We start from the raw sequence: 25,248 nt of genomic DNA, 5'->3' as shown, positions 1-25,248 counted from the left end.
TAATGATTAATGATGCTGAACATCATTTACTATGGTTACGGCAGACATTTTTAGAGAGGTACCATTATGATCCTAAATCATGTCTCTTAAATTTTGCCTTCTGAACATTATATAATTAATGAAGTATAAATGATAAAAAAACAAAAAACAACAACAAAAAAAAACCCAACGTATTACAGACAGTCCTATAAAACCTCAAAACCATTTAAATCAAATGTAGGTAAATTTTATCATCTGGAATTGTCTTACACTCTACTCTGGACAAAGATGCAAGGTATGTGTGGCTTACTTGGCAATAGTCTTAAAAGGATGCTGTTATAATCTGTATTCATTTATTATAATGCATATGATGGACTAAGGGGTCTATATACACTGGTACATTTTGAGCTGTGACTCATTTCCATATGTGGTAAGCAAATTCTAAAAAATTATGCTGTGTCAACTAATAGAAATAAATTTAAAAACAAACCTGCCAAAACCACATGATTTGTTTGCTGGTCCTCGTATAATGACGGTAGATGGCATGTCTTTGCCAGTCATTCAAATCAATCTCTTGCATTCCACATAAAAGGACCTTTAGGGATGAAAAAGACAAATTGTTTCCTTAGGTAATTGTACAAAAACAGCTGGACATAAATAAGGAAAGACGAAGATTAAGCAAAGTTTTAGAAAAACAATCAGTAGGCTTTGACTTATCAACTATACATCAAGAATTATATCTACATTGCTCATTAAGGCAAGGTTCCATGCACGGTGTCATATATATATATATTCAGGGAAGTAAGTCACTCAATTGTAGAGAAGCTCTAATATTTGTACTTTTGGGGGGGTAATACTATTGTTTTATCTTTGGATAAATTATGATTTTCTTTAACCACTGGGGATGTTTCAAAACATTTTGCCCCAGTATAAAAAATATTACAGTAACAGGAAAGATGGGAAAGTGAGTTAAAAGCAGACAACTGAAGGCATTATTTACTAGCATGGTACAGGGGAATGAAGGAAAACTCATTACCTCTAATTCCTTTGCATCAAAGTATTGCACATATTGCTGGGGAAGAATTTCATTAAAGCCCTCAAAGAAAGCTTGTGTCTGTTCTTCAACACCTCGAGACAACCTCCATTCAGCTACCATTCTGGCAAACAAATATTAAAAAACCTATCAGGAAGTTTAGATCTTATCTTTAAATTCTGAGTATAAAAATAAATTTTAAGAAATTATAAAAAAACAAAATATATTCAAAAGTAGAATATAATGAACCCTCTGTACACATGCACAAGCTTCATCACAATGCCCATCTATTTCATTTATGCCCCTATTCATACTCTAGATATCACATAATTTCATTTCTTTTCTTTATTTATTTGAGATGAGGTCTCACTCTGTCACCTGAGCTGAAGCACAGTGGCACAATCTTGGCTCACTGCAGTCTTGACCTCCTGGGCTCAAGTAATCCTCCTACCTCGGCCTCCTGAGTAGCTGGGAATAGGTGTGAACACCACGCCTGGCTAACTTTCGGTTTCGTGTGTACAGATCGGGTCTCTCTGTGTTGCCAAGGTTGGTTTTAAACACCTGGCCTCATGTGATCTGCCTGCCTCGGCCACCCAAACTGCTAGGATTACAAGCGTGTGCCACCATGGCCAAGCCATATAATTTATTTTCTTTTATCTTGTTTTTGTTTTTTGAGACAGGGTTGCACTCTGTTGCCCAGGCTGGAGTGCAATCATACAATCTGGGCTCACTGCAGCCTCCACCTTCCAGGTTCAATCGGTTCTTGTGCATCAGCCTCCCGAGTAGCTGGCATTACAAAGGCGTGCGCCACCACGCCCAACTCATTTTTGTGTTTTTAGTAGAGATGGGGGTTTCATCATGTTGGCCAGGCTAGTCTTGAACTCCTGACCTCAAGTGATCCGCCTGCCTTCTCCCTAAGTGCTGGGATTACAGGCGTGAGCCACCGCACCCGGCACAAACAATTTCATTTTGAACAGATACTTCAGTATGTGTCTCTACAACATGAGGATTATTTTTTAAAACATAAAGCAGAAAAACATGACCGCATCATTATTTTATAAACCTAGAATTCTAAATCTAGTGACAACATCCTTCAAAAAATGAAAGTGAAATAAAGATGTTTTCATATAAAAGTTGAAAAAATGTACTGCCAGGAGATGCACATGAAGTGAAATGGTAAATAAAGGTTTTTTGTTTTTTTTTTTTTAAGCCAAAGGGAAATGATCTTATATTAAAAAAAAAAAAAAAAAAAAAAGAATCTGAGGAAAGAAATAAGGAGAAACAGAAATAGTAATGTGAATAAATATAAGATTATTTTTGAAAATGGTTAAAAATTAAAGCAAGAGTAACAGTAACAAAGTATTATATTTGTAACATGTAGAAATAACATATGATGACAACAACAGCACAAACAGCTGGCATGAGGTAAATGGAATTATATTATTATGAGCTTCTTTTTCTTGAGATGAAGTCTCACTTCTGTCCCCTAGGCTGGTGTGCAATGGCACAATCTCAGCTCACTGCAACCTCCGCCTCCTGGGTTCAAGTGATTATCCTGCCTCAGCCTCCCAAGTAGCTGGGATTACAGGTGCCTACTACCACGCCAGGTTAATTTTTTTATTTTTAGTGGAGACGGGGTTTTACCATGTTGGCCAGGCTGGTCTTGAACTCCTGACCTCAGGCAATCCACCGGCCTTAGCCTCCCAAAGTGCTGAAATTACAGGAGTGAGCCACGGCACCTGGCCTATGAGCTTCTTATATTATACTAGAAGTAGTGTCTGGGTCAACAGGGATGTTACAGATGCATATTATCATAATCATTAGAGTCACCACTAAAATTAAACAAAGAGGTATAGCTAAAAACCCAACAGAAGAGCTAAAAAAGAAAGTAAAAATTGCTTTATTAATTCAAAGAAAGCAAGAAAGAACAAAGTTGGGAAAAATAAGAAACAAATAGCAAGGTGAGACAAATAGCAAAACAAATAGCAATGGTCAGACAAAAGTCCAACCAAATCAGTAATAAAATTAAACATAAACGTACTGAACACTCCAATTATAGAGATTATCAGGATAAAAATAATAAGACTTAAGAAATACTTCTAAATACAATGAGAGTGGCTGGGAGTGTGATTACATCTGTAATCCCAGCACTGTGGGAGGCTGAGGCAGGTGGATCCCTTGGGCACAGAAGTTCAAGACCACCCTGGGCAACATGGTGAAACCCCATCTCGCCATGTGGGTGTGGTGGCACATGCCTGTAGTCCCAGCTGCTTGAGGGCTGAGGCAAGAGGATCGCTTGAACTTCCAGAAGTGGAGACTGCAGTGAGCCAAGATTTCGCCACTGCACTCCAGCCTGGGTGACAAAATGAGACCCTGTCTCAAAAAAATATTAAAAATAAAACATAATAAATAAATAAATAAATACAAATAAAATAAATAAAGTAGTGAAAAAACACAACATTCCAAAATTTGTGGCTGGGCACAGCGGCTCACACCTGTAATCCAGGAACCTTGGGAGGCTGAGGCAGGCAGATCACCTGAGGTCAAGAGTTCAAGACCAGCCTGGCCAACATGGTGAAACCCTGTCTCTATTAAAAATACAAAAATTAGCCAGGTGTGGTGGCGGGTGCCTGTAATCACAGCTGCTTGGGAGGCTGAGGCAGGAGAATCGTTTGAACCCAGGAGATGGAAGTTAAAGTAAGCCAAGATCGTACCTTTGCACTCCAGCCTGGACGACAGAGTGAGACTCCGTCACGGGGAAAAAAAAAATTTGTGGGCTGGATGAGGTGGCTCATGCCTATAATTCCAGCACTTTGGGAGACAAAGGTGGGAGGATCGTTTGAATCCAGGAGTTTGAGACCAGCCTGGGCAACATATTGAGACCCATCTCCTACAATAAATAAATAAGTTAGCCAGGCGTGGCAGCACATGCCTGTGGTTCCAGCTACTTGGGAGGCTGAGGTGAAAGGATATCTGGAGCTCAGGAGGTTGAGGCTATAGTGAGCCATGACTCTACCACTACACTCCAACCTGGGCAACAGAGTGAGACTCCATCTCAAAAAATAAATAAATAAATAAATAAATAAATTGTGAGGATAGCTAAAGACATACTTAGTTGGAAATCTGCAGCTTTAAGTCCTTATATTAGAAAACAGAATGTGGGAGGACAACTTGAGGCAAGGAGTCTGAGACCAGTCTGTGCAAAATAGCAAGACCACATCTCTACAAAAATAAAAACAACCAAAAAATTTGCTGGGCACGGTGGCTTGTGCCTACAGTTCCAGCTACTCAGGAGGAAAAGGTAAGAAGATGGAGGGAGTGAGGGAGGGAAGAAGGGAAGAAGGGAAACAGAAAAGTTTCCAAAATCAATGATCTGAAATATTTAAGAACTCCTACAATCACAAATAAAAAGACAACCCAATTTTAGAATGGATAAAATATTTGGATATACACATCAGAAAAGAAGAGCTACAAATGATCAATATGCACAGAAAAACGTACTCAACACCATTAGTCAAGGAAAAAATGGAAATTAAAATCACAAGATACTACTGACAATGATGAATTGGCAAGAAGGTGAGGCAACTTTCAAATATTGCTAGTAGGACTGTAAAATGGCAATAACACTTTGGGAAACTTTGGCAGTTTCGAATAAAGTCAAACACCTTCCCAGTGATTTCACTCCTAGGTATTTACTCAAGAAAAATATGTCCACAAAAAGACACCACAAGAATGTTTATAGCAGCTTTACTCATAATAGCCCCAGACTGGGAAACAACCAAAACATTTATCACCAACAGAATGGATAAACAAATTTTGAGATATAAATGGCATGGAATATTTCTCAGCAATAAAAAGGAATAAAATACTGATATAAACAATATGGCTGAATCTCACAAACACCAAATAAAAGAAAAAATCAGACACTAAAAGCTAGATATAAGAGTACATACTCTATGGTTCCATTTTAGAAAATTTTAGATCAAAAAGTGTTATACAAATAGAACTAAACAGAAATGGTTATCTACCTCTGGGGCTGGGAGAAGGGAGGTGTATATTGGCCCCTTATGGGGTCCAGAATAGAAAAAAAAAGTTCCACAATTTGGGTCATGTTTACATGGACATGGTCCTATATGGAATAGTGTTTACAGAACTGGTAATTAAATGAGTGATCTAGCACAACTTCTATCCATAAAATGCTCACATTTGGGCTGATATATGTATTTGTCAAAATTCAACTTGCACACTTAAGATCAGTGCATTTTACTCTAAGGAAATTATACTTCTTAAAAAATACTAAAAACCCCCCAAACTCTGAAATTTTAAGCAAGCCATTATTGAAGCAGATACTAAAAACCTTTTTAGCTGCCCATTATCTTAAAATGTTATATTACCAGCAACAAAACTATTGAGGAACATAGTACATCCCTGGTTACTTGGAATCTTGAATCATTATCTCTCTGGAATGCTATATACGTCATAAAAAAATCTAGACATATCATAACAAAAAACTGGAGAATTGACAAAAACAAACTGACTACATTTTAAAAGGATATTTCAAAATAAACTTTTAAAAGGATAGATTGTTTTCCAACAAATAATGACTGTTCACTGTGTTAAATAGTGTACTTTCAATTATGGAGGGAAAACCCAGGCAAGAAATGCAGAACTTGGAACTTAAGAAGTAGATATGCAAAATTTAACCCTGACTGGAAAGAACTGCTATTGAGAAGGTACGAATGAACTATTAGCTCTTGAGACTAGAAATATGAACAATGGAAATAATTAGAAAGGATATACTATAAAACTTCATTTTAGTTATAATTTTACCCAATCTTATGATATGGTTTGGCTCTGTGTCCCCACCCAAATCTCATCTTGTAGCTCCCATAATTCCCATGTGTTATGGGAGAGAATCAGTGGGAGATAACTGAATCATGGGGACAGGTCTTTCCTGTGTTGTTCTCATTATAGTGAATAAGTCTCACAAGATCTAATGGTTTTAAAACGAGAGTTTCCCACAACAAGCTCTCTCTTTGCCTGCTGCCATTCATGTAAGACATGACTTGCTCCTTCTTGCCTTCCACCATGATTGTGAGGCCTCCCCAGCCATGTGGAACTGTAAGTCCATTAAAACTCTTTCTTTTGTAAACTGTCCACTCTCGGGTACATCTTATCAGCAGCATGAAAACAGTAAATTGTTACCAGGAGCAGGGTGCTGCTGAAGATACCTGAAAATGTGGATGCAACTTTAGTACAGTCCCAGCTACTCAGGAGGGTAGCAGGCAGACGGTGGAACAGTTTGGACGGCTCAGAAGAAGACAGGAAAATGTGGGAAAGTTTGGAACTTCCTACAGACTTGTTGAATGGCTTTGACCAAAATGCTGACAGCAATATGGACAATAAAGTTCAGGCTGAGGTGTTCTCAGATGAAAATGAAAAACTTTTTGGGAAACAGAGCAAAGGTGACTCTCGGTACGTTTTAGCAAAGAGACTGGCAGCATTTTGCCCCTGTGCTAGAGACTGGTGGAACTTTGTACTTGAGAGAGATGATTTAGGGTATCTGGTGGAATAAATTTCTATGCAGCAAAGCATTCAATAGGAGACTTGGTGCTGTTAAAGGCATTCAGTTTTGTAAGGGAAGCAGGGCATAAAAGTTTGGAAAATTTGCAGCCTGACAATGCAGTAGAAAAGAAAATCTCATTTTCTGAGGAGAAATTCAAGCTGGCTGTAGAAATTTGCATAAGTAATGAGGACCCGAATGTTAATCCCCAAGACAATGGGGAAAATGTCTACAGGGCACATCAGAGGTCGTCATGGCAGCCCCTCCTATCACAAGCCTGTAGGCCTAGGAGGAAAAAATGGTTTTGTGGGCCCGGCCCAGGGTTCCCATGTTGTGTGCCCTCTGGGGACTTGGTGCCCTGTTTCCTAGTCGCTCCAGTGTGACTAAAAGGGGCCAAGGTACAGCCCAGGCTGTTGCTTCAGAGGGTGGAAGCCCCAAGACTTGGCAGCTTCCACATGGTGTTGAGCCTGAGGGTGCACAGAAGGCAAAAATTGAGGTTTGGGAACCTCCATATGGATTTCAGAAGGCATATGGAAATGCCTAGACGCCCAAGCAAAATTCTGCTGCAGGGGCAGGGCACTCACAGAGACCTTCTGCTAGGACAGAGCAAAGGGGAAATGTGAAGTTGGAGGCCCATACAGAGTCCCTACTGGGGCACTGCCAAGTGGAGCTGGGAGAAGGGGGCAACCGTCCTCCAGACCCCAGAATGGTAGATCCACCAACAGCTTGCATCATGAGACTGGAAAAACCACAGACACTCAACGCCAGCCCATAAAAGCAGCTGGTGGGGGGCTATACCCTGCAAAGCCACAAGGGCAGTGTTGCCAAGGCCATGGGAGGCCACCTCTTACATCAGGGTGATGTGAATGTGAGACATGGAGTCAAAAGAGATCATTTTGGAGCTTGAAGATTTGACTGCCCTGCTGGATTTCAAACCTGCATGAGGCCTGTACAAAGGATATTGCATGTAGCTCCTTTGTTTTGGCCAATTTCTTCCATTTGGAATGGCTGTATTTCCCCAATGCCTGTTATCCCCCAGTATATGCAAGAAGTAACTAAGCTGCTTTTAATTTTACAGGCTCATAGGTGGAAGGGACTTCCTTGTCCCAGATGAGACTTTGGACTGTGGACTTTTGAGTTAATGCTGAAATGAGTTGACTTTGGGGGACTGTTGAGAAGGCATGATTAGTTTTGAAATGTGAACACATGAGATTTGGGAGGCGCCAGGGGCAGAATGATATGGTTTGGCTCCGTGTCCTCACCCAAATCTCATCTTGTAGCTCCCATAATTCCCATGTGTTGTGAGACAGAATCAGTGGGAGATAACTGAATCATGGGGGTGGGTCTTTCCCATGCTGTTTGCATGACAGTGAATATGTCTCACAAGATATGATGAGGTCGTCTTTTTTTTTAGACGGAGTCTCACTCTGTCACCAGGCTGGAGTGCAGTGGCACTATCTTGGCTCACTGCAAACTCCGCCTCCCGGGTTCAAGCCATTCTGCTGCCTCTGCCTCCCTAGTAGCTGAGATTACAGGCACATGCCCCCACACCCAGCTAATTTTTGTATTTTTAGTAGAGATGGGGTTTCACCATATTGGCCAGGATGGTCTCAATCTCCTGACCTCGTGATCTACCTGCCTCGGTCTTCCAAAGTGCTGGGATTACAGGCGTGAGCTACCGTGCCCGGCCAATGATGAGGTTTTAAAAACAGGAGTTTTCCTGTACAAGCCCTCTCTTTGCCTGCTGCCATCTATGTAAGATGTGACTTGTCCCTCCTTGCTTTCCACCATGAGTATGAGGCCTCCCCAGCCTTGTGGAACTGTAAGTCCATTAAACCTCTTCCTTTTGTAAATTGCCCAGTTTTGGGTATGTCTTTATCAGCAGCAGGAAAGTGGACTAATACACCTTACAATATTCCCTGTGAAAATATCTGCATATATATTTGAGATTCTTTTTAATGACATGTTATACAGCACAGTTACAGAATTGATATTTAAAAGAGTAATCCTGCATGACTTTTATCCTTAAAACTCTTTTAAAAACACTTTAAAAAAAAAAAACTTTTTAGAAATGAAAAATGACTGCCTACATAGGATATTGATTAGTACAAAGACAAATATTATTTTTGGAGATAACTCTCCATTAGTATTAGTAAGCAATTATCAATACGCTGTAGTCAAACAAAAAGTGAAATGTGAAAAGGAGCACTCTCACCTGATGTATTCCTCTTTATTTTCTTCTGTTACAAGAATATTGCCACCATTCGGTTTCAGATCATGACTCTTAATTTCACCTAGAATTTCCTTGTCAACGGAGAAGTACATTTCCAAACCACATTCCTCAATATTGTTTTCTCTGCACAAATGAAATTAGCACTCTCTGTTATATCCACCAATTCAATCATAATTTATAAGTCTTTAACTAAAGGCCCATGTTCTTAAATAATTTATAACATCAAAATAAGAAGAAATAAGATTCTATTCTAAGGTCATCATATTATTGCCAAAGATCTTGGGTACATTTTTGTGAAATTTATCATATTGAATAAAAAGGCAGGTTTGATATATAGATCATTTAAATACAATAAACCAATTATGTGCTTACAGTTTGGACAGGTTATCAATACTACACGGAATGCATATAAACTATATTTTAATAAATTACATGGAAAAAGAAACTTACTTAACCCAGATGAGAGAATTGTAAAATTCTGGATCAATAGATTCTAAATCCTTGAGTCCAACTGGTTTGCTCAAGATACGCTTATAGAATGGTAAAGAAAAACTTGTGTCTATGATTTTCCCATGGAACAGAGCCTATGAAAAAAGGAAACAAGACTGCTTAAAATAATTGTACAATAATCATTTTATTTCAATATGTTAAATGAATTCTTCATTTAAAAACATTTCCCTGGGTCGGGCATGGTGGCTCACGCCTGTAATCCCAGCAATTTGGGAGGCTGAGGTGGGTGGATCACCTGAGGTCAAGAGTTCGAGACCATACTGACCAACATGGAGAAACCCCATCTCTACTAAAAACACAAAAATTAGCCGGGCGTGGTGGCACATCCTTGTAATCCCAGCTACTCAGGATGCTGAGGCAGGAGAATTGCTTGAACCTGAGAGGTGGAGGTTGTGGTGAGCTGAGATCACGCCACTGCACTCCAGCCCGGGCAACAAAAGTGAAACTTTGTCTCAAAAAAACACTTCCCTGGCTGGGCATGGTGGCTTACACCTGTAATCCCAGCACTTTGGGAGGCTGAGGTGGGTGGATTACCTGAGGTCAGGAATTCAAGACCAGCCTGGTCAACATGGCAAAACCCCATCTCTACTAAAAATACAAAAATTAGCCGGGCATGGTGGTGCACACCTGTAATCCCAGCTACTTGGGAGGCTGAGGCAGGAGGACTGATTGAGCCCAGAAGGCAGAGGCTGCAGTGAGCCAAGATTGTGTCACTGCACTCCAGCCTGGGTGACAGAGCAAGACTCTGTCTCAAAAATAAAAAACAAAACAAAACAAAATCACTTCCCTTTCTCTCGTATGATCTGTTATGGCACCTAAGAGAAAATTTAGTATTGCTGAGTAAGCAAAGTAAACATAATTCTTGACCTGCACTTACCATGGCAATAAATCTGCCAATAAAACGAAAATATTTCAGGTGATCTGGATTGATGTAAGAAGCGGGGTTTATCTGCAAGCAGTAGTTATCCTTCCCTGCATATTCAAACAGGCAATACATTGGGTTCAACACTTCATGTGACAAAAGAAAGAACCATTCTCTGAAATCAAAAGAAAATTTACTATGAAAAATCTTGCAGGTTATCATGTCAACAAATCAAAGAACAGTGCTATAAAGTTCTCAGGGATCTATACCCCTCAGCTAGTGATAGTTTTCTAATCTCATGTTGATTTTTATTGCTTCTGTTCAAACTCACATCTATTTCACAGAGTTGGTAGTATACACCATCTCGGGTAGATGGTAATATATACATTATTACATTTCAAAGAATCTAAGACAACATTGCACCTTTATTTGATGAACCACTAAACTGTATTTTCCCAATTTCACCTGTGATACATCTTAATTTCAGAGATATTATAACATGAAAATACTGGTCTTAGAATCAATGAAATACTATTCATAGGCAAATTTAAAATTCACTATTCACCCATGTGAGTGGCTGAAATCAATCTAATATTCCATCTATTACTAAGTCCCATAATAATCCCCGTCAAGTGCCACTACTCCCTACATGTTAAATCAGTATGAAAAATCTTCCAATTTCACAGAGGCAGCAAAGCACATAATTCCAGCCACTCACATATTAGAAAAATGCTGAGACTCTAAGTCAAATATTGTGAAAATATGAACCAATATTAACATAAGATTATGGTTACCACAACTATGTAACATGGGTGATCTGGGGTAATACATGTGGCATAAGCCTGTAATCTGGATCTCTTTTCCTGTTAGTTCATGGCCTCTTCTGATAAGTGTATCTTGTGACACACTTTAATATTGCTAGTTGATTTTCTTTTTTTTGTTTTTGAGACGGAGTCTTGCTCTGTCGCCTGGGCTGGAGTGCAGTGGCTGGATCTCGGCTCACTGCAAGCTCCGCCTCCCGGGTTTACGCCATTCTCCTGCCTCAGCCTCCTGAGTAGCTGGGACTACAGGCGCCCGCCACCTCGCCCGGCTAGTTATTTTGTACTTTTAGTAGAGATGGGGTTTCACCGTGTTAGCCACGGATGGTCTCGATCTCCTGACCTCGTGATCCGCCCGTCTCGGCCTCCCAAAGTGCTGGGATTACAGGCTTGAGCCACCGCGCCTGGCCGCTAGTTGATTTTCTTGTTAGGAATAAATGATTGCTCTCCTCTTCAATTGCCTTTAATTTATACAAAATTACATATTTCTACTCATATTTGTTATTTATCTATGATTATATATATTTTGAAATAATTTTATTTAAACTCAGAAACATAATATAAGTAAGAACTACTAAAATGCAGCCACCAGTTAGTGTGCACACAAAGACAGAGGCTCTGAACTAGGTCATTAATAAACAATATTTCTACTCTTAACAATAATCCTAGAAATGTAGATATTACTATTCTTATTTTACAGATGAAAATATTTGCTCAACGTCACACTCCCAACATAGGGAGTAGAAAAAGATTCAAATCTGGGCTTGACCCTAAAGTCCTTGTCTTTGCACAATGCCACCTCTATGCAAATTTTTAACCTGGGTGATATATTATTATGGAATAAGCAAAGCAATTCTCATTAGAGACTATCTTCTAGGGTTTGATTTCAAGCTCCAATATGAAGAAAGCAGAATTAAGACTTTCAACTCCTATTTTGTACAACCTTTTATATTTTCATGACAAATATACTAATCTCAGTTGGAAACTGAGTAACTATTACCTGTATCAGTAATCTGTGATCGGGAAAATGACCTGATCATTATAAGGCCTTGTGTTTTCTGTGGAACAGATATGAGAGGTGGTAGACTGAACACCGGTTACCGGTTAGATGGTACAAAACTTGCATCCAGGCTCTACAATTTATGATGTGCCTTAGATGAGTCTCTAAGCCTCTTCATTATCCTATAAAATTCTATATCACAAGGTTACCCTGAAGATTAAATGAGTGATGTGGGTGAAATCAATCAGCTGTACATGACACAGAAAGTGCTGAATTAAATGTTTTTTGAAATTCTGTAGCTACAGCATAATAAAGGTATAATAATTTGACATACTTCATTTTCCTAAAATAAAAGATTGAGAAAATAATACTTGCAAGTGAAGTGCAATGGTACCTTTGGAGGAAAGGAACTAAGTTCTGAGTATTCATATTATCACTACCTTGCTACACCTCCATAATCTAAACCTTCTTCTCCTGGAAAAATCACCCACAAACGTCTTCGCAGATCTTGGGGACTGAGGCTCATTATCTAAAAAACAATAAAGTAAAATAATTGGTGAAAAAAGTTATTGAAACACTGTCTACCACTTCTACGTTTAACATCTCCTTCATTGTAGGTAATTCAAATCCCTCATGACATAGAAAGGAGTTCATGGTCTAATCAAAACCACACATACAGAAAATACATTATAGTAACATTTAATAATATTTTATTATTATACACATCTATATTTTTATATACTTTATATAAAACATGTGATTTTATTTATCTATTTTTAGACAGAGTCTCGCTCTTATTGCCCAGGCTGGAGAGCAGTGGTGCGATTTCAGCTTACTGCACCTCTTCCGCCTCCCAGGTTCAAACAAGTCTCCTGCCTTAGCCCCCCGAGTAGCTGGAACTACAGGTGTGTGCCACCACGCCCGGCTAATTTTGTATTTTTAGTAGACACGGGGTTTCGCCATGTTGGCCAGGCTGGTGTCAAACTCCTGACCTCAGGTCATCCACTGGCCTCGGCCTCCCAAAGTGCTGAGATTACAGATGTGAGCCACCACACCTGGCCGTGATTTTATTTTTAATGATGCTACTATTGACTTACAATGTTGCTTATATCAATTACTTAGAACATAGATGGGCATGGTCAGAGGTTAGATGGGGTTTTTGTGGTTTATTAGGTTTGGTTTTGATTCATAGCTAAAGGTACACATAACAGCTAACCATCTAACCCAGAAATGAAAAACAGTAGCTGCAGAGAGACCCAGTTAACTTCAGAAACTCATTCTCAGTGACAACCTATAAATACCTAGAAAAACTACTCAAATTTTGTGTCCCACTATAGGTGGTTAATAGGATCATCTTCATATTTGAAGGATGGTACGTTACTGAGCTACAGTGAATAGATCATTTGGTTTCCTGACACATAAAACTAATTATTTGACCAAAATTGCATGTGCGTAGCACTGCATATATCAATTACTCTTAGAAAAAAATACAGAAGAACCTGGAAAGGAAGAAGTTGATATAATGCCTTTACTTTATTGAGTGGTAAGAATGAATTCTCACATTTAAATATCCAGAGAGGATCAGTAAGTAACCTGTTTATGCCAAGTTCTCTCAGTTCCCCCACAAAACTATCACATTTACGAATTCATATTCCACTCAAGCCAGAAAATCCCAGATATAACACAAAAAAATTCAATGCTTAGACATACGTACATGTTTATGCCCACTATTCTACAAATAGTATAGGCTAGGTATACAGCAATGCAAATGAGAACTGTCACAAGGTTAAAACTATCTTTAAATAATTCCTTTTAAAATATGTCTAATATGAAGGAAAAAAAAATGTTTTCTCCTGTACTTTTCCCCATAACCAGTTGTGCTATGTTAACAGACGAAACACTATCCAGAGCAATTTTATCCAACAGCTATCCAAAGAAAATCTGATGCTAATTTTGCAATTAGTTTTGTTACCTTTAGGCAATCAAATTGTTCTCTCACATTTTTATTACCCAGTTATTTGATGGATGTCAAATCTAGGGTGACATTTTTAAAAACTGTTTTAGAACCATCTAGTCTGTTATTTTGCAAAAGACTTCAGGTTTCAAAGTCAAAAGATAAAGGAACAATTTAATGTTTTGTATCTTTCCAGTACAGGTAAGACTGGTAAGCAAGTTGTTTCAAGAAACTCGTCCAACAGAGTGATAAAAGATAAAAGGGTGGGCTGGGCACGGTGGCTCAAGCCTGTAAACCCAGCACTTTGGGAGGCCGAGACGGGCGGTTCACGAGGTCAGGAGATCGAGACCATCCTGGCTAACACGGTGAAACCCCGTCTCTACTAAAAAAAAAATACAAAAACTAGCCGGGCGAGGTGGCGGGCGCCTGTAGTCCCAGCGACTCGGGAGGCTGAGGCAGGAGAATGGCGTAAACCCAGGAGGCGGAGCTTGCAGTGAGCTGAGATCTGGCCACTGCACTCCAGTCCGGGCGACAGAGCGAGACTCCGCCTCAAAAAAAAAAAAAAAAAAAAAATTCTCTAAATGGCCTAAATAAAGCTCCAGTTCCCACTAAAAAGCTTTCTGCTCCTACAATTGGCTTTTTCCTTTAATGTTAATAATTGAAGTTCCATTAGGAAATGAACAAAACTGATTCTGAAAACAAGTAGCCAGCTACTACCAACTGTCTCAACCTCTTTTCCCTTTGCATTCAATTCCATACTTCTTGAGGCTGTAGTTGCTACAATATCACTGGTGCTTGAAAATAATCACTTCCACATCTGGATATAAAACAAGGACTAACCAGATGTTTTCATTTTAAGACATTTTTTCACTAGTTATTTTAACCTTCTATATAACAATCATTTTAACATTTAGTTGCAGTAGGTTACTAGTGATATCTATAATATAAAGGTAAATAGATTAATTCAAGTTCTTTTTTTTTTCATTATTGAGATGGAGTTTCGCTCTTATTGCCCAGCCTGGAATGCAATGGCACGATCTCAGGTCACTGCAACCTCCGCCTCCCAGGTTCAGCCAACTCTCCTGAGTAGCTTTACAGGATTACAGGCACCGGCCACCAGGCCCAGTTAATTTTTATATTTTTAATAGAGACAAGGTTTCACCATGTTGGCCAGGTTGGTCTCAAACTCCTGACCTCAGATGATCCACCCCCTCAGCTTCCCAAAGTGCTGGGATTACAGGCATGAGCCATGTGCCCAGCGAGTAAATTAACTCAAGTTCTGAAGACAAGTGAAAAAATCTGCTGACTACTTCTGAAAACTCATATATATATCTTTTTTTAGATACTGTCATCAATGACCAGTTACTTTTATTCCTGTTAAGAGTAACATACGCTTATTGCAAAAATCCAAGTAATACTGAAGTGTAAAAACAAGTCTTCCCCTCTCCTTTCTACAATCTGATAATGTTCATATGGGTATTTCCAGACCTTTGGCTACCAAAAATCTATTATCTTACCTATGCATTTATTTCAAATCATATCAGTTTAGAAACGGAAACCTGAAACGCACGTGCGCGCGCGCGCGCGCACACACACACACACACACACACACACACACACACACACACACACCCCTTAAGCCCTGAGGTGGCTGGCAACGAGATCACACTTGAAAAATTCAAGGACTTCAACTCAAGAAGTTCCAGACTGTTCAGATTAAAAGCACCAAAAGCTAGTCCTAAGCTAGCAGCCAGGGCAAAAATTATTGAAAGAATGAAACAGTACCTGTTGAAAGGAATCCTCAAACAATGTTTTTCTTGTCACTGTAATCTTTATGTGCTGTGGCATGGCCAGTTGCTGAAATAGAAGAATGACTTAAGTCAACTCTCATCATTAAAATAGCCTATCAAAAAACCAAAAGGGGAAAGTTTTATTTACTTTTATCTTTGCTTACAGAAACAAGTAGACTATGAATGTAAATTTATATTCAATAACGTTTACCCATGCATCGGTGAGTATTCATGCTAATTATAGATTAATACATGAAAACAGAAGAACCACAAGATTGATCTCATATGCACACTGCTTACTTAATAATGTGTCAAATAAATCTTTACTTAATCTTATTTTCCAATAGTTAATCCAGATTCTTCTTGCTTCCATGGGTCCAGTTAATTACAAGTTTCAATTGTAAAAATATTCATCATAGTAACTTTGACCGGGGCATTCATTTAGAACTCATAAAAAATCATTAATTCCAGTAAATATCTATACATCAGAAATAGTTGATCACATCTGAAAAAAACACTGAATATAACATCTATGTATGGATATGTTCATGTATGTATGAACATGTATACATCTATCAAAGTCATTTATATCAAATGATAGATATAAAAATGGCTGCTGTCTGGGCATGCTGGCTCACGCCCACAATCCTAGCACTTGGGGAAGATGAGGCAGGAGGATAATTTGAGTCTAGGAGTTCAAAACCAGCCTAGGCAACATAAGGGGACCCTGTCTCTACTAAGAATTAGCCAGCTGTGGTGGAGTGCATCTGTAGTGTCAATTAGTGAGAAGGCTGAGGCAAGAGGATCACTTGAGCCCAGTAGGTCAAAGCTGCAGTAAGCCATGATGGCACCACTGCACTCCAGCCTGGGTGACAGAGTGAGACCCTGTCTCAGAAAAACTAACAAATAAAAATAGAGTAGCTGGTTACAATTATATCAGAAAATGCTTTAACTTATATTTGAAGATTTCTGCAATCTGAAAGTAATGGGTACTGGGAAAAAGTGACAATGTTTGCTTATTCAGATGGTCTCAAGTTTAATTTTCTTCTTAAAGAAAAAAAATATATGTATATATATATTTACAGAGATAAGGCCTCAATATGTTGCCCAGACTGGTCCTGAACTCCTGAGCTCAAGTGATCTGCCCACCTCAGCCTCCCCAAGTGCTAGAATTACATGAGGTTTAATTTTCTGAACAACCAAAGTCACAAATGATCTAATTGATAAATCTATCAATTTGCTCTAAAAGTAGACAAAAGAGATTCTAATGCTTCTCGTTTTACCTGGTTTTCTGTGAGTTAAGTATTTTCACAATCACTGTGTAATACAAGCAACACAACAAAGGAAAGGGAGTACAGAGATAGAGTTTCAACACTAACCTGACACCAGAACCGGAAATACTGAACCTTTGCTTTGAAGTCCCGAACATAGGCTATCTGAGGTCCATTGTCTCTGAGGAAGAACAAGGGTTAACAGGACATATATAGCTGCTTGTAAAAGATAATGCTGAAGGAAAGCAAAACATCCCATCCTCTCTCAGCACTTACTAACCAAATACAAAAATATAGCATATTCCTAACACAACCATTCTTGGCTTTTTGAGAGGTATTTCCCCAGGAATACCTTTAAGTAACAGAAAAAACAAAAGAAAAACTTTGATTTTGTTGAAGCTACTATTGTGGAATTTTCTTTTCTATGCTGGCAAATCTAAGAGGGCTAAGTAAAAGGGGTTCTATTTGAGAATGCTGTCTATCCCAACATCGATTCCCTCTTTTATCCTTAAGTAAAACCCTTGTTATTTAACTGAATAGAATGCTACATATAATAAAGACTACATTTCTCTATATGGCCATGTGACTTAAGTCTCTAAGTGAAAGTGGCATATGAAACTTTCAAGAAGGATCTTTTTGGCCAGGTGCTGTGGCTCACACCTGTAAATCCCAGCACTTTGGGAGGCTGAGGTGGGTGGATCACCTGAGGTCAGGAGTTTGAGACCAGCCTGACCAACACAGTGAAACTCTGTCTCTACTAAAAATACAAACATTAGCTGGGCGTAGTGGCAGGTGCCTCTAATCCCATCTACTTGGGAGGCTGAGGCAGGAGAATCACTTGAATCTGAGAGTTCAAGGCTGCAGTGAGCTGAGATCGCACCACTGCACTCTAGCAAGGGTGACAAAGCTAGACTCTGTCTCAAAAAAAAAATAAAAATAAAAATAAAAAATAATAAAAAAATAAAAAAATAAAAAAAGAAGGATCTTTTAAAAGAGAGCTAAAATAGCTAAAAATATGTGTGTGTATGTGTGTTTTGTTTTACTCCGAATTCCAGCCTGGAGTATGACTCTGATAGCTTAAGTTTCAGAAGCTGTCACAGACCATGAGGTGATGTTGAGGAATGAGACCACACTCTAGGATGGCAGAAAGAAGAAATTTTGATAACTAATGACACCATGGGATTATCTTGGATTATCTTCCTCTGAAAAATTCAATGTATATCAGTGTAGAAATACAACTGATTTTGTACATTGACTTTATATTCTGTTATGCTGTTAAATTCACTTACTAGTTCTAGTAATTTTTTCTAGATTCTTTATGATTTTCTGTATATGTATGTTATTTGTGTGAGGGGAAAAGAGACAGTTTTACTTCTTCCTTTCCAATTTATACATCTTGTATTTCTTTTCTTTTCTTTTCTTTTTTTAGATAGAGTCTCGCTCCATCTCCCAGGCTGGAGTGCAGTGGTGCAATCTCTGCTCACTGTAACTTCTGACCCAGAGGTTCAAGTGATTCTCCTGCCTCAGCCTCCCGAGTAGCTGGGATTACAGGTGCCCACCAATATGACCGAATAATTTTTGTATTTTTAGTAGAGACGGGGTTTAGCCATGTTTGCCAGGTTGGTCTTGAACTCCTGGCCTCAAGTGATCCACCTGTCTCAGCCTCCCAAAGTTCTGGGATTACAGGCGTGAGCCACCGTGCCTGGCCTGTATTTCTTTTTCTCATTTCACTGCACTGGGTAGGAATACCAACACAATGTTAAGTGAAGTGGTGTCAATAGATATCCTTGTCTTATTCTTGATCTTGTGAGGTATTTCATCATTAATTGTGATGTTAGCTGTAAGCTTTTGTCAAATTTTTTCCTGGTAAAACAGCTTCTGGCCGGGCGCAGTGGCTCACGCCTGTAATACTAGCACTTTGGGAGGCCGAGGCGGGTGGATCACAAGGTCAGGAGATCGAGACCAGCCTGGCTAACATGGTGAAACCCCGTCTCTACTAAAAATACAAAAAATTAGCTGGGCGTGGTTGCAGGTGACTGTAGTCCCAGCTACTTGGGAGACTAAGGCAGGAGAATGGTGTGAACCCGGGAGGCGGAGCTTGTAGTGAGCCAAGATCACGCCACTGCACTCCAGCCTGGGCAACAGAGTGAGACTCCATCTCAAAAAAAGTTTCCAAGGTAGCTGAGAGTTTATCATAAATTTGCATTGCATTTTGTCAAAAGCTTTTCCTGAAATTATCACGATTTTTCTCCTTTAACCTAGTTTGTTTGTTTTTTTTGACATGGTCTCACTCTGTCACCCAGGGTGGAATGCAGTGGCCTGAAACCTCGTCTCTACTAAAAATACAAAATTAGCCGGGCATGGTGGCACATGCCTGTAATCTCAGCTACTCGGGAGGCTGAGGCAGGAGAATCGCTTGAATCAGGGAGGCAGAGGTTGCAGTGAGCCGATATCGGGCCATTGCACTCCACCTGGGCAACAAGAGTGAAACTCCGTCTCAAAAAAAAAAAAAAAGAAAGAAAGAAAGAAAAAAGAAAATGTTTCCATCACTTGTATTTTATTAATGAATTTGAATATGATTGATTAACTTATAAGTTTGATAAACTTTACCAGTGACACCATCTAGGCCAGAATTTTCTTCATGAGAAATCTTTTTCTTCTTTTTCTCTTTTCTTTTTTGGGCCTCGGCCTCCCAAAGTGCTGGGATTACAGGCGTGAGACACCACGCCCGGCCTTTTTGTTTTGAGACAGGGTCACACTCTGTCACCCAGGCTTAAGTACAGTGGCGCGATCTCGGTTCACCACAGCCTCCTGGGCTCAAGCAATCTTCCCACCTCACCCTACAAAGTAACTGGGACTACAGGCACGCATCACCACACCTGGCTAATATTTTGTATTTTTTGTAGAGATGGGGTTTCACCATGTTGCCTAGGCTGGTCTTGAATTCTTGAGCTCAAGTGATCTGCCCACCTTGGCCTCCCAAAATGCTGAGATTACTGGCGTGAGCCACTGGGCCTGCCCTTAAAAATTATTTAATTATGCATTTGATTTATCAGCTATAGAGATATTTAGACTTACTATCTGTTCTTGTGTCCATTTTGGTGACATACCTTTTAAAGAATTTGTCCATTTGATCTAAAATGTTAAATTTATTGGCATAAATATACCCTTTATTATCCTTTTAATGTCTATCTTTTTTTCTCTACAGGTTTAATTACTAAGGGTTGTTAATATTATTCATGTTTACCAAAAATTTATCTTCTAGCTTTGGGCACTCCATTGTTTCTTTTCCACTTCACTGAGTTCTGCTTTTATTTACTTCCTTTCTTGTACTTACTTTAGGTTTAGTAACTTTCCTTTTTCTAGCATCTGAATGTAAAAGCAGAGATCACTGATTTTATCTTTCCTATATTCTCATCTACTTCTTTAAAACAAAAAGTTTCCCTCTGAAGAGTACTTTAGTTAAATCCCACAAATTGTGATATGTGGTGTTTTAATTATTATTCAAAATAAAATATTTCCCGATTTTTCTTGTAACTTCTTTTTTGAGCAATGGTAATGGTGTGGTGGAAGTCCCGCTGGACTATTTTTAAATGATGGGGACAAATACACTTCTATCTTACGTAAACTACTATTATTTTAGTGTTTTCTATTATATGCACCCAAACTTACTGTAACTAAAACGAATGATAGAATAATATTATCGATAATTTATCCCCATATCTAAATTACCTCTGTATTCACCAAATTGGCCTGATTTCCCAATTTCTGTTTTAAACATAAAAGTTGTTAATGTGGGCCTGGTGCGGTGGCTCAAGCCTGTAATCCCAGCACTTTGGGAGGCCGAGACGGGCGGATCACGAGGTCAGGAGATCGAGACCATCCTGGCTAACACGGTGAAACCCCGTCTCTACTAAAAAAAATACAAAAACTAGCCGGGCGAGGTGGAGGGCGCCTGTAGTCCCAGCTCCTCGGGAGGCTGAGGCAGGAGAATGGCATAAACCCGGAAAGCGGAGCTTGCAGTGAGCTGAGATCTGGCCACTGCACTCCAGCCCGGGCGACAGAGCGAGACTCTGCCTCAAAAAAAAAAAAAAAAAAAAAAAAAAAAAAGTTGTTAATGTGTAGAAGTATAAAATTAGAAGGTAACAGGGAACCACCTTTGCTCTAAGCAAGCCACACTATAAGAAAACTACAGACCAACATCCCTTATGAACACTGATGGAAGAATACTAAATAAAATATCAGCAAAAAAATCTCAGCAGCATATTAAAAGCCCACTTTAATCCCTTTGACTAACTAGGATTTATTCCTCGAATGCAAAAATGGCTATTATATAATAGACATATCTAGGGATATGTCTAAATATCCCTATAGCTGATAAATCAAATGCATAATTAAACCTATGAAAAATCAACGTAATATACCACATTAACAGAATGGGGGGGGAATCACATGATCATCTCAATCGATACCAAAAAAGGATTATACGAAATTCAATACACTTTCATGATAAAACACTCCACAAAAGGGATAGGAAACACTAGGAATAGAGGGAAACTACTTCAATATAATAAAAGGCACATATAAAAATCTAACAGCAAACATCACATTCAATGGTTAGTTTTTTGAGATGAGGAACAATACAAGAATGCCTACTTTCGCCACTTGTAGTCAACATAGCATCCAGAAGCTCTAGCCAAAGGAATTAAGATAAAAAAAAAAAAAGATATCCAAATTGGGAAGAATAAAACTTATCTGTTTTCAGAAGCTATGATATTTTATGAAGAAAACACTAAATATTCCATAACAAAAAACCCTGCCAGAATAAGTGAATTCAGGAAAGTAGCAGCTTGCAAAGTCAACACACAATAATCAGTTCCATTTCTATATACTAAGAATAAACAAATGAAAAGAAAATTAAGAAAACAATTCCATTACAATAGCATCACAAAGAATAAAAAATACTTAGGAATTAACCAAGAAGGCAAAAGACTTGTACACTGAAAACCACAAAACACTGCTGAAATAAATTAAAGAAAACACAAAGATATCCACATTCATGGATTAGAAGACTTAATATTGTCAAGATGACCACACTACCCCAAATTGATATAGATATTGAATCTATATCGGTCAATATAGATTTTATTGATTTTATACATTCAATAAAAGCCCCTATCAAAATCCAAATGACCTTTTTTTTTTTTTCAGAAATAAAAAAATCCATCCTAAAATTCATATGGACTCTCAAAGGACCCTGAATAGCCAAAGGAAGCTCGAAAAAAGAACAAAGTTGGAGGACACATACCCTCCTGATTTGAAAACTTGCTACAAAGTTATAGCGTGGTATTGGCAAGTCAGACATACAGACCAACAGAATAAACAGCGCAGAAATAATGCCTTGCATATATGGTAAAATGCTATTGACAATGATGCCACAATCATGCAATGAGGAAAGGACAGTCTTTTCAACAAATAATGCTTGGGAAAATTGGACATTCACATGTAAAAAGATGAAGTTGGACCCTTACCCAACAACATATACAAAATTTAACACAAAATGGATAAAAGATCTAAATGTAAGAGCTAAAATTAAAGAACTCTCAGTCCAGGTGTGGTGGCTCACGCCTGTAATCCCTGCACTTTGAGAGGCTGAGGCGGGCAGATCACGAGGCCAGGAGTTTGAGACCAGCCTGCAACGTGGTAAAACCCTGTCTCTACTAAAAATACAAAAATTAGCCATGCGTGGTGGTGCGTGCCAAAAACCCCAGCTACTCAGGAGGCTGAGGCAAAAAGAGTCGCTTGAACCCAGGTGGCAGAGGGTGCAGTGAGCTGAGATCTTGCCACTGTACTCCAGCTTGGGCAACAGAGCGAGACTCTATCTCAGAAAAAAAAAAAAGAACTCTCAGAAGAAAACTTAGGGCAAAGCTTTATGACACTGGATTTGGCAATGACTTCTTGGATATGACTCCAAAGGTACAGGTGACAAAGAAAAAATCAACAGGCAAGGCACAGAGCCTCACGCCTGTAATCCCAACACTTCTGGAGGCCGAGGCGGGCGGATCACCTGAGGTCGGGAGTTCAAGATCAGCCTACTCAACAAGGAGAAACCCTAACTTCTACTAAAAATACAAAATTAGCTGGGCATGGTGGTGCATGCCTGTAACCCCAGCTACTCGAGAGGCTGAAGCAGGAGAATTGCTTGAACCCAGGAGACGGAGGTTGTGGTAAGCCGAGATCGCACCATTGCACTCCAGCCTGAGCAAAAAGAGCGAAACTCCATCTCAAAAAAAAAAAAAAAAAAAGAAAAAAAAAATCGACAAATCAGACATCAAAATCTAAAATGTTTTATGCACGAAAGGGCACTATCTGCAGTAAAAAGGAAACCACAGAATGGGAGAAAATAATTGCAAATCATGTATTTGATAAGGGAGTAACACCCAGAATTATGGAGAACACCTAAAACTCAATTGCAAAAGAAAAGAAAAACAACAACAACAAATGGGCAAAGGACTTAAAGAGACATTTCTCCAAAGAAGATACACAAATGGCCAAGAAGCAAATGAAAAGATACTCAACATCACAAATCATTAGAAAAATACAAAGAAAAACCACAATGAAATACTACATTAAGGATGGCTATTTAAAAAAGACGATGATGACGAAGAAAAACAAAAACAAAAACAGGAGAGCTAATGAGAATGTACAGAAATTGGAATTCTTCTACACTAGGGGGGAAATGTAAACTGGCATAGATACTCTGAAAAACAGTATGGTGGTTCCTCAAAAAATTAAATAGAGAATTAATATTTAATCCAGCAATTCCACTTTTGGGTATAGATACAAAAGTCATCGAAGTAGGAACTCAAACAGATATTTGGTTTTTGGTGTTTTTTTGAGACGGAGGGAATCTTACTCTGTCACCCAGGCTGGAGTGCAGTGGCATGATAGTGACTCACTGCAACCTCTGCCGCCTGGATTCAAGCAGTTGCCCTGCCTCAGACTCCCGAGTAGCCGGGATTACAGGTGTGTGCCACCATGCCCAGCTAATTTTTGTATTTTCAGTAGAGATGGGGTTTTGCCATGTTGGCCAGGCTGGTCTCTAACTCTTGATCTCAGGTGATCCACCCACCTTGGCCTCCCAAAGTTCTGGGATTACAGGCATGAGCCACTGCGCCTGGCCTCAAGCAGATAATTGTATACCAATGGTCAGAGCAGCATTATTTACAATACTCCCCCCAAAAACGGAAACAATGCAAATATCTGTGAACAAACAAAATGTGATATATATATACACACTGGAATATTATTCAGCTTCAAAAAGGAATGAAAATGTTGATACACATTACAACATGGGTGAATCTTGAAGACATGACCTTAGTGAAATAATCCAGAGACATAAGAATAAATATTGTATGACTCTAATAATATAGGTACTTAAAGTAGTCAAATTCATAGAGAAAGAAAGTAGAATGCTGGTTACCAGGTCTGCTAAAGTTATTGTTTAAAGGGTACAGTGTTTCAGTGTGGAATGATGAAAACATTCTGGAGCTGGATGGTGGTAATGATTATGCAACAATATGAATGTGCTTAACGCCACTGAATTGTACACATAAAACAAGAAACTTTAGGTTACATATTTTCCCACAAAAAAAGTCATAAAGCAAATAAGCAAATCAAAAGGTTACTTTCTCAGAAATGGGGTAGGGGAGAATGAGAGCTTTTTTATTTTTTATTTTTTATTTTTTGAGACGGAGTCTCGCTCTGTCGCCCAGGCTGGAGTGCAGTGGCCGGATCTCAGCTCACTGCAAGCTCCGCCTCCCGGGTCCACGCCATTCTCCTGCCTCAGCCTCCCGAGTAGCTGGGACTACAGGCGCCGCCATCTCGCCCGGCTAATTTTTTGTATTTTTTTAAGTGGAGACGGGGTTTCACTGTGTTAGCCAGGATGGTCTCGACCTCCTGACCTTGTGATCCGCCCGCCTCGGCCTCCCAAAGTGCTGGGATTACAGGCTTGAGCCACCGCGCCCGGCCGAGAGCTTTTTTAAAGTAAAAAAGTAATGGGAATGAAAGAAGCTGAAAATCAGAAATCAGAGATTAATTGGTAAGCAGTACAATATCTATAAATTCTACATAGTTTCATTTACTGCTGTGTGAACAAATGGTAAGAAATATGAAAATCTCTAGAATAAAATATCCAAGACGGAGATGGAAATGCAAAATACTTAATGAACAGAA

At 39.1% G+C, this 25,248-nt stretch overlaps 1 protein-coding gene across 8 annotated transcripts in view; it reads right to left on the bottom strand.

Annotated features, from left to right (window-relative positions):
- The window catches only part of ITCH (itchy E3 ubiquitin protein ligase), a 137,307-nt gene that overhangs the window by 14,441 nt on the left and 97,618 nt on the right, over nt 1-25,248 (bottom strand). For all 8 annotated transcript variants that reach the window (XM_010386495.2, XM_030914565.1, XM_030914569.1 and 5 more), the window contains 8 exons: nt 17,122-17,194; nt 15,738-15,809; nt 12,439-12,527; nt 10,196-10,355; nt 9,259-9,392; nt 8,791-8,931; nt 1,016-1,136; nt 470-574 (listed from right to left, as the gene is read on the bottom strand). In XM_010386495.2, the coding sequence (XP_010384797.1) occupies nt 470-574; nt 1,016-1,136; nt 8,791-8,931; nt 9,259-9,392; nt 10,196-10,355; nt 12,439-12,527; nt 15,738-15,809; nt 17,122-17,194 (895 nt within the window). The remainder of the gene's footprint in view (nt 1-469; nt 575-1,015; nt 1,137-8,790; nt 8,932-9,258; nt 9,393-10,195; nt 10,356-12,438; nt 12,528-15,737; nt 15,810-17,121; nt 17,195-25,248) is intronic.

The sequence above is a fragment of the Rhinopithecus roxellana genome, chromosome 13, assembly GCF_007565055.1.
Source record: "Rhinopithecus roxellana isolate Shanxi Qingling chromosome 13, ASM756505v1, whole genome shotgun sequence".
Classification (NCBI taxonomy): domain Eukaryota; kingdom Metazoa; phylum Chordata; class Mammalia; order Primates; family Cercopithecidae; genus Rhinopithecus; species Rhinopithecus roxellana.
Note: the sequence above shows the minus strand (reverse complement) of the source record. Positions and strands in the feature narration are given on the sequence as shown.